The 9,664-nt window shown below is 41.3% G+C and overlaps 1 protein-coding gene across 3 annotated transcripts; it reads right to left on the bottom strand.

Moving 5' to 3' along the window:
* On the bottom strand, positions 1-4,735 carry LOC113027178 (interleukin-17B-like). Of its 3 annotated transcripts, XM_026176789.1 has the most exons (4): positions 3,752-4,729; positions 2,407-2,617; positions 1,408-1,440; positions 830-863 (listed from the first exon to the last, which is right to left on the bottom strand). In XM_026176789.1, exons 1-3 carry the CDS (start codon positions 4,195-4,197, stop codon positions 1,438-1,440), a joined length of 660 nt encoding a protein of 219 aa, XP_026032574.1. In that variant the 5' UTR covers positions 4,198-4,729; the 3' UTR covers positions 830-863; positions 1,408-1,437. The 3 variants fall into 3 exon arrangements, with proteins under 3 accessions (XP_026032566.1, XP_026032574.1, XP_026032559.1); XM_026176781.1 differs by lacking the exon at positions 1,408-1,440 and having other exon boundaries at positions 1-863; positions 3,752-4,735; XM_026176774.1 differs by lacking the exons at positions 830-863; positions 1,408-1,440 and having other exon boundaries at positions 2,287-2,617; positions 3,752-4,725.
* Positions 4,736-9,664: the final 4,929 nt, after the last annotated feature.

Consider the following 9,664-nt stretch of genomic DNA (forward strand, 5'->3'; position numbering starts at 1 on the left):
CTTTTTTCAATAATGAGACTACAGTAAAAGTTTTCTGTGAATTAACAAAAACTTGGTGTTTTATAAGTACAGTGTGAGGAATGAGCTCTCTGAACATTTAAGCCCAAAGAGTCAGGCTGGCAGGTTTCTTTCTTTCCTGCAGCTGCTTTTATTTATCACGTAGAAAAACTGAGCTGTACTGTGCAGACTGCCCTTCTTGGTCTCATATGAACACATGTCAGGGATTAAATATGTACTTAAGCTTCTTTACGCTGACAGAAAGGCCACTTTCACTGGTCCGGGCCTTTTAACACAGGGTGGGCTGTATGTGGCCACAATGCAAACTGAGTCTGACACCCCTGCTTTACACCTTTATCCAGCAGAAACTGACAGTTTGACAAAAACAGCTTTAAAAATCTCTTCAAAGGGATCAAATCTGCATCATTACCTCACATGAAAATACAAATAAATAAAAACATGAACAATATCTCAAAGAAATATAGTGAAACTAAAACATTTCTTCACATTCATTCTCCTCTCTTCATTACTTTTTAGTCTCTTTAAAGCTAATTCATGTGCAGCTTCTTCATATTGTGCATGTGCCCAATACTGTCCTGTTTTGCATAGTTTAACATTTGATTCCTTCACAGCTTGAGGGGGTCGGACCACTCTCACATCGCTCTGCTAAATGTGGAGCCATGAAGCTGTTTGCTAAGCTGAGCAGAAAAAGGTGCGTCTCTGTAAAGGCTCACAGCGTTTCTGCCAGGATCCAAACCAAGTCAGCTTTAGAGGATTTTCAGCCACTTGTTCCGAGCTCGAGCATCCTGACTTTTACTCTGCTGCAGGTCAGAGACCTCACCAGCTTTTTACTGCTCTGCATCCATCTGACAACAACATTAGTCACATTAAAAACATATTTATTTGAAGTCCCGACAGTAATTATGGACTCTTCCTTAGTAAACTCAGTGCATTTACATGATGCTGTTACTGACCGTGAAACAGTCGATCAGCTGACTGTCTCTCTGCTTCTTCTTTGGTAAATGAAACATACTAAAATCTTTCCTTGGACTCATCGTTGCATTAAAACTCGAGGCTTCGTGCTCAGCTAAGCTAACGTCTCCTGGCCTCAAATTTGCCCAAATGTTGAACTATTCATCTTCTGTTCACGCTTCCAGCCGCTCTGGCATAAAGTGAAGCTACAGCGGCACTCTGCTTTAGTGGCATTTCACATTAATCTGCATGTGCAAACTACTCAAAAAATACAATAAAATACAACAAAATAAATACTAAAGTGTGAAAGCACATCCTCGTGTCTTTGGTGAAGTCTCTGTGCTTCAGAGGTTAAACCTGCAGGTCTCACAGTTTTAACCGTGTGAGGAAAAAGAGACTTTTTAATTTTAAAAAAACATGGGAAGAAATCTCACTTTCTTTGGAGTTTCTGGTCTGTTGGTTGGACGTTTACTGAAAGGTGGAAACAAGCTGCTTTCAGACGAGTTATTCCAAGAAATAATCAAAAAACCTGACTGACTGCAGTCCTGCCTGATTTAAGTCACTCATTAAACTCTACAGAGCAGACTGACGCTCGGACGGATGATGGATCCGTCTTCATCACAACTCAGTTTTACCCTCCTAAGACCCAAACTCTGTCATGGTATGCATTTTTAATTTCTCTTTGCTATTTGGGCTGATTGGGACCTGATGGATGTAAAAACAAAGAATTACCTGTTTTGTTTTTTTTACCTGATTTTTGTCTCTGAGAAAAATTAGATCCACATATGAGGACATTCATTTTAAATTTCGATAGAACAGTGGCAGTATAATGTCCTTGTTAGTGGATATCAGGCCCTTGTAGAGCAAAATTGAGTATTTTGGTCAAGACGACCCAAAATGCGATGTCCACATATGTGGACGCCAGGTCCTAGGAGGTTAAACAAAAAGAAATCACCACCAGTTTTCACTTGCAAGTAACGTCTGAATGACGAAGGAAAGTTACAGGTAGTTGGAGATAAAGTGCTATATTAAATAAGCTTGATATGTATTTGCACAAAGCAGCGCAGCAGCTGTAATAGTTTTCTGTCACACAGCAAAGGTCTGAGGCTCTTTGAGGACGTGAAGCCTCTGAGTCTGTCTGCGCTTTAGTGTTGGTGCTGTTTATGATTAAGACTCCAGAATGACCGATCACGGTTAGTTTCTCTCAACTATCCAGACCAAAACGGGCCTGGATAGTTGCTGACATATTGTGGTGTGGACTGGCAGCTTCAGGACAGAAAATCTTCTACTACTACTTACAGAAAACATTTTCACGTGCAGGCAGAAAGCTGTGATAAATATTCTTATAGTGTAAGTGAAGGTGCTGCACAGCTATAAATGGCCTTCAGTGTGAGTAAAGCTTAGTTTCTCAGATCACTTAGTAATTTTGGGCCTTACACAAGTGCAGCCCACCGGGACTTCGATACGCGTCTTCTGGACTCGATATGTGTCTGCGTCCTTACACTTGGTCTTCATCAGGACCACCATCGGAGCCCGAACCTCCACAGAGTTGTAGTCGTTCACCTCGCGCCCGTCGATGATGCATCCCTTACAAAGGCACTCGGCAAAGATGATGTCACGTGGATACCTGCTGTCGTTTCGGTCTATGCTGGAGACACAGACAGACAGAAAAGACCTCAACACGTGCAGGAGACAGTGAACACACAGCAGATTCAGTCAGGACAATACGCGGCTTCTCAAATCAAAGCTCGTTTAATATTAAAGCTGGTAGCTTTCATCTGCTCGCTGGTTCCAGGTTGAACTTCCTGAACCAGCTCAGCAGCCGTCCATCCATTTCTACTCCGCAATAATCCAGCCTGCTCTCTGCACGTCCAAACTTTGGATCAGCCACCACCAGAGATGGGCAGTAACGCGTTACTTGTAACATCCACCATACCTGCTGCTGAACCAAAGCATGATGTATACCATGTTGGTAAATAAATAAAGAATTATTAAATATGTTCCAATTCAAATCGATTTTAGCCAGAATAACGCGTTATCGATTCATTAAATCCTGAATCTATTTTTGTCAGTCTCTGACCAAAATTCACTGAACCAGCAGCAAAAAAAGTTCCAAGCTACACTTCACATTTGTAAAACATCGTCACTGTTTCTCTCTTACTTTGACTGTTTTGCTTCCACCACGATACGATCTCACTTCCTGCACAGCTCTGTCTCTCTAAGTGTCCTTCAAGAACAGTTTCCCATCTCAAATCTCTGTTTTCTGCATTATTTGCTGCTTATTACGCACCAGTCTACCTGTGTGTTCAGTGCTGTCAGCCTCTGACAAGAAAGCCTGTTCAGTGCAGAAATGTAAACTTTTTAAAATGATGCCAAAACTCTTAGCTGAGTCTCTAATCAAACCTCTGTAACTTCAGCAGCATCAAGTTCAGAAGCTGATTCGTGGTTTTCTTCCATTTTTGATTGGCTGCAGAATATTTTTAAGGTTATCTGTTAGAAAAAGCCAGACCAGGAAAATCTCCTTTATGTGTTTCTGTTTTAGCCTCAGTTACTTTGACACAAACGCATCTGTTGTGATGCTCACAGCTCTGATGAAGGGTCAGCCTTGTTTTTATACAGAGATTGAAAAAAAATATAGAATTAGAATATTTCTGACTGTCAGTCAAAATTCAGTCGAATCGATGATAGAAATTTGCGACAATACCCAACATTCAAACTTTCATTCAAACAGTAATGAGTGAGAGAATGAGCATTTTTGTCCCTCTGCGGGTTCCATACTTACTAGTAACGCCACGGAGACAGCGCGCGGCCGTTGAGTTCGTGCATTTGCTGGGCAGCCTGTTCGCAGGTGGTGAGCTCCTGGTGCTCGCGGGCGTCGCGCTGAAGGTCGAGCTTCTTCAGGTTGACGTCAAACTTTCGCTCGCGGGCCTCCACCTTCTCGGCGCTGAGACACCTGGAGGCGGCCGGGCGGAGCTCGTGCATTTGCTGGGCAGCCTGTTCGCTGGTGGTCAGGTTCTGGTGCTCGCAGGCGTCCACCATCTCGGCGCGGAGCTCGTAGAGGATCAGCAGAGAGAAATGCAAAGTGGCAGAAACAGTCAGAGAGAGCTTGGCGTGATTGGCCATCTTGACTTCGGACGGCTGAGACTGGCGCCGCTCCATTGTAGCTGCTTTAAATACGGTATCGGAGCTCCTACGGCTGCCCGGTTGCCATGGGGATCTCCTCAACATTTCCTCACGACAAACAGTCCACGTGCGGCCCCGCCCCTCTGCTGGCTGTGCGCTGTGTTTGTGACCGCGAGCAGACAGCCTCGTACCTCTAATAAACTCCGCCGTGAGCTCTTTTTAAACATTTCACACGTTTCATTGTTGGTTTGTTATTTTAAAGGTAGAGACAGATGTTTATGTTTTACAGAAAAAGGTTTATCGCCTGAAACGTGAATATTGTCAGGTTTTCTGCAACTGCTGCTGTTCTGATCCTCAACAGTACATCTCAGTGTTTACAGTTTTTTTTTGTTTTGTTAATTCTGTGGAGCTGAACACTGCGGCTTTACACAAGACTGAATACAGCTAAATCTGACTTTCTGTAGCTTTTTATTAGCAGTGACTTTATTTATTCTTCACATGTTGATAGTTTCATGTTGACTTTTGGCAAAATGCAGTGACAACAGATCTTTGACTTTAATGTGTTTCTTTTTGTTGTTCCCTTTTTTTGACCTATTGACCTATTCAAGGCTGTAATAACCTCATGCCAAATAATCTATTTTGCAATTAATGTTTGGAAAATATTGGATATTATGGGTCCCCCCCCCCCCCCAAAAAAACAGGGGTCTTTATGACAATAAAGCCACAGAAACCTAAAAAATATTTAAAAAATAATGAAAAACTTTATACCTATGGTTAGGTCTGAAGTTGTTTAAAAGATGTGATGTGGAAAAAAATGAAAAATGAATTCATATATGATAATGCTATATCACCTGTTGGATGGGGACCCGTTTGGGTCCCGAGGGTAAACAGTGGATGTAAATTTTAAAAACTCTTATTGCTCCAAAAATAATAATGCATCCAAATCAATTTTGTTATCAATTATTGACCTATTCAAGGCTGTAATAACTTCATGCCAAATATTTTACTTTGCAATTAATTTTTGGAAAATATTGCATATTATGGGTCTCCCCCCCAAAAAAACAGGGGTCCTTATGACACTAAAGCCATAAAAACTTTAAAAGATCTGATGTGGAAAAAAATGAAAAATGAATTCATATATGATAATGCTATATCACCTGTTGGATGGGGACCTGTTTGGGTCCAGAGGTTAAACAATGGATGTAAAGTTTGAGGGATGCTGAAGGGTTAAACGTTTGCAAAATGTATTAAACTAGGGTGACCAACCGTCCTCTTTTTTCTGCACTTGGTGATTTGTAAAAATCTTTATAACATTTTTTATTTCACCATTCATTAACTGCACAGAGACGGTACCGTGTAAATATGTTAAAGTTTTCTTTAAGAAAACAGTATTATTAAAGTTCTTCATGACTGGGCCAAGTGTCCTCTTTTTTGGAAATCAAAATATGGTCACCCTAATTAAACGGTCCAAGGTTCAAGTCCGCACTGTGCCATGAAACACCCGTATTCTCCTGTAAAATATAAATGTGAAATAAAAGATAAAACACATGAGGAATTAAAAAATAAAACGTGAGGTCGTTCCTGACTCTTCACATGGAAAAAAAATCCTCTTGAAGGTTTAAACATCTGGAAACGTCTCCTGCAATATCAGCATCAGGAACAGCAGCTGAAAAATGGCTGCTGCAGTTTTTACTATCTGCACACTGGATTCTCTTTGTGGGGGGACCGGTTCTGACGTCAGGGCCCCCCCAGGTCGTCATGAACTGTCAGTGAACACGCTGCTGTAATTTTACAAGATAGCAAGCAAGCAATTTATTAATATAGCACTTTCAAAACAGATCTCAGCTGAAAACAAAGTGTTGTGCACATGACATAACAAATAACAAAATGAAATAGTATATGTAAAAAGAAAAGCAAATTCAATCAGACAAAAACCATAAAAGGTCCGGGTCAGACTGTGTCATAAGCCAGGGAGTAAAAGTGATTTCTGAGACGGGCTTTAGAAGTGGACAATGATGGAGCACGAAGAAGCTCAGAGAGATAAGGTGGAGCAAGACCTTTAAAACATTTAAAAACAAGCATTAAAATTTGAAAATGAACTCATGCAGCCAATGGAGTGAAGCCAGGATAGGAGTTATATGCTCTCTCTTACAGGTTCTGGTTAGAAGTCGTGCAGCAGGATTTTGGACCAGCTGCAGACGGAGATGCAGAAGAAAGGAATAAAAATAAATGTTTTTTCCAGTTTTTCTTACAGGTGTTTTGGTTCAGGTCCAACACAAAGTGACTTTTTGAATATGAACACATGAACATGTGCCCACCCCAGTCAGAAATGCAGATGTTGTCATTTGCAGCCAGATGTGTGCACTTTCATTTATTACAGTTATTCTTTGCAAAAATTAATCACTTATTTGAAAAACTAGACATGCTTAAACCAAAAGAAATTTTGCACAAAACTTACATATTTCGTGGGCCTTGCAAGTGGGTGGAGCACAATGGCCTCATCGCACCGCTTATAAAACTGCAGAAGCTTAGCCCCACCGCTGTGTTTCAGGTAGGGCGCTATCGCTGTTGCTCACACATTTAATTCAACTTGGCACTGCCATTGTGGTACATTGCATCATTTGCATGACTCCTTCAGGCTGGGTCATTTAAGAGAGTGAAACTGTTTTTTATTGGCTCATTTATTGTTAGCTGTTAGACCTTGAGACACAGGTGACATCAGTTCCTGGGTAGACCCATCCCCTGCAGCTAATTTTAGATCCCAGAGTCATCCTGCTGAGTTCACCTTTAGGAATGTGGACTCCTCCCACATATTTGAATAGCACTCCTTGTTTTTATACTGCACTGCAGTAAATGTCACAAAGGAAGTAAACAAACCTTTAGCATTTATGGTGAAAATGAGTCACCTGCTGTGGGTGTGCACATGACTGATTTTACATCCTGAGGTTTTAGGCTGACCAACGTGGTCAGAATCTCATCAGAAAAACATTTGTGCCAAAGATAATAGTACCACCGTCCAATAGGAGTGTGCTCCAGGTGCTGAAGTAGATGTGAGAATTGGAAAGCAGGAAGATTGATTACGCACAGGAAACAGGGAAACACACAGGGTTCCCACTGCAGCCCCCACCCCTCTGCCCTGTCAGGAAACCCCCATCTGTGCCTGAGCTCAGAGTAACACTGTTGGGAATGCGTGCCTCTCTGATATCAGGGCAAAATGTTCTCACAGACCTAAGATGTCATTCAGCGCTATCCATTCCTCACATACATCCAGTTGAAGAAGCATCCAATGATTATCTGTGAGAAATTACTGATTGGTAAAAAGGAAAAGGTTACATCATGTTTTGGCCTGAAAGCTTCTGAGCCGATGCTGAAACAGTGCTGTTGAAGGTGAGTGATAATCTGTCACTCACAGTAGATTCAGATGATAATGCAGCCCTGAATCTGATGGACCTCAGAGCTGCTGCCTTCTTCGCCTCAGACACTGGGTTGGCATTGAGGCTGCAGCTCATCACTGGTTCAGTTCTCACTTTACGGGGAACACTGGGATCCATCCTGGGACCAGTCGTCTTGTAACCGTGTCTGCTTCCATTTGGTGATACCATTAGGAGATTAAACATCTGCTTTCATTTCTATGCTAATGATTTACAGCTTTAAACCTCAGGGTTCATTACAACCTCTACCAGGCTGTCCACTAATAATGTCCTCTAGTTAAGGTCCGAACTCTTCCATGGCAGCATTTTTAATTTCTCTTTGATATTTGGGCTGATTGGGACCTGATGAATGTAAAACCAAAGAATTACCAGATTGTTGTTTTTTTTACCTGATTTTTTTTTCTGAGAAAAATGAGACCCATATATGATATTTGTTTAGAATTTCGATAGAACAGTGGCAGCATAATGTCCTCGTAAGTGGATATCAGGCCCTTGTAGAGCAAAATTTAGTATTTTGGTCTAAATAACCCAAAATGTGATGTCCACATATGTGGACGCAGGTCCTAGGAGGTTAAACAGTGACAAAACTGAGGTCCTCTTCCTTAGTCCTTCCACGTCTTGAAGTAGGCTATATGAATGCAGCTTGTTAACTTAGCTAGAACAGTACAGTAAGATACAGCTTAAAGCACCTGAAGTGGCCGAATGAGCTGAGCATCCAGACTTCATGATGTCAGAGAGGGTGGATATTCCAAATGCTGATGAAATGAGGGGCTGCTCATCAAAAGCTGCACAGAATTAGGATCTGGAACCTTTAAACACAACCAGCTATGCCTTGACTTTACATCTGAACCGTTTCCACACTTCAGTCAGAAACAGACTGAGTTACTTATTTTGCACGTGTGATTTTGACTTTTAACAGCAGTTTTCCTGCTGGAGGCTCCCATTCACTGGTTGTTATTTACCTTGCTGAATGTGTATTTGTCAGTACTGTTTGAAGCAGTGGCGGTTTGCTATCGCCCATTTGCTGGGAGTCAGGGCGCCGGGGGCGGGGGACCTTCTCTGACTGGCTGGAGCAGCATCTAATAACCAACTCACAAAATAAAACAAAATAAAAACAAACCAACAACCACGAAAACACCAGACATCATGATACAGACTTATAATTTGCACCGATGTTTTTTCTATAGGGAAAAGTGAGCGCGAGAGCCCTCGGTGCGCCTGCTCGCTGCTGAAGTCAAAGTAAACTTTATTGTCATCTCCGCTACATACAGTCCAGTATATATAGAGACGAGACGACGAGGCTCCAGTTACAGCAGTGCAAGTAAACAAACAATAAATATCAGAAGAGTAAGAAAATAAATCTACACTTTAGGACTCGGGGTAAAGGATCAATAATGAACAGAACAATCCGGTGCCACAGAAATGATCTGTGCTACTCCAAAAATAGTTTGTCTGCTATAAAACAGAGAAGCATGTTACAGGCCTGACAGCCAAAGGTTCAACACTCGTCCTGTTTTCTAACAGGAAACAGCGTTTACACACACTCACTGGAATGTTTCTGGCCTTTTCAACTGTGACATTTAGCAGAGCGCTCATTGTTCTAAAACATAAAACAAAAGACCACTCACTAGCTCACTATCGATATCCCTCTCTCCCCACATCACTCTCAAAACTTTCCCCTCCTCCTGAACCAAATGTCATGTTCCATACTATTTTTCTTTATTTTGTGTATTGATCACTTTAGTAATAGTAATGATCATTTTATTACTTAGTTATATACGCACAGTGGGATGCAAAAGTTTGGGCAACCTTATTAATAGTCAGTATTTTCCTGTATAAATCGTTGGTTGTTACAATAAAAAATGTCAGTTAAATATATCATAGAGGAGACACACAGAAGTGAAATGAAGTTTATTGGATTTATAGAAAGTGTGCAATAATTGTTTAAACAAAATCAGGCAGGTGCATAAATCTGTTGTCATTTTATTGATTCAAAACCTTCGGAACTAATTGTTGGAACTCAAATTGGCTCGGTAAGCTCAGTGACCCCTGACCTACATACACAGGTGAATCCAATAATGAGAAAGAGTATTTAAGGGGGTCAATTGTAAGTTTCCCTCCTCTTTTAATTTTCTCTGAAG

Source organism: Astatotilapia calliptera, chromosome 1 (assembly GCF_900246225.1).
Source record: "Astatotilapia calliptera chromosome 1, fAstCal1.2, whole genome shotgun sequence".
In the NCBI taxonomy this organism is placed as follows: domain Eukaryota; kingdom Metazoa; phylum Chordata; class Actinopteri; order Cichliformes; family Cichlidae; genus Astatotilapia; species Astatotilapia calliptera.

What these genes read in the sequence shown, in the direction of transcription:
- LOC113027178 (XM_026176774.1), bottom strand. Translation starts at nt 4,197, where the DNA reads ATGTTGAGGAGATCCCCATGGCAACCGGGCAGCCGTAGGAGCTCCGAT. An exon ending in CTGTCTCCGTGGCGTTACTA is followed by an intron (nt 2,618 to 3,751) that starts GTAAGTATGGAA and finishes CTGTGTCTCCAG; the next exon opens with CATAGACCGAAACGACAGCA.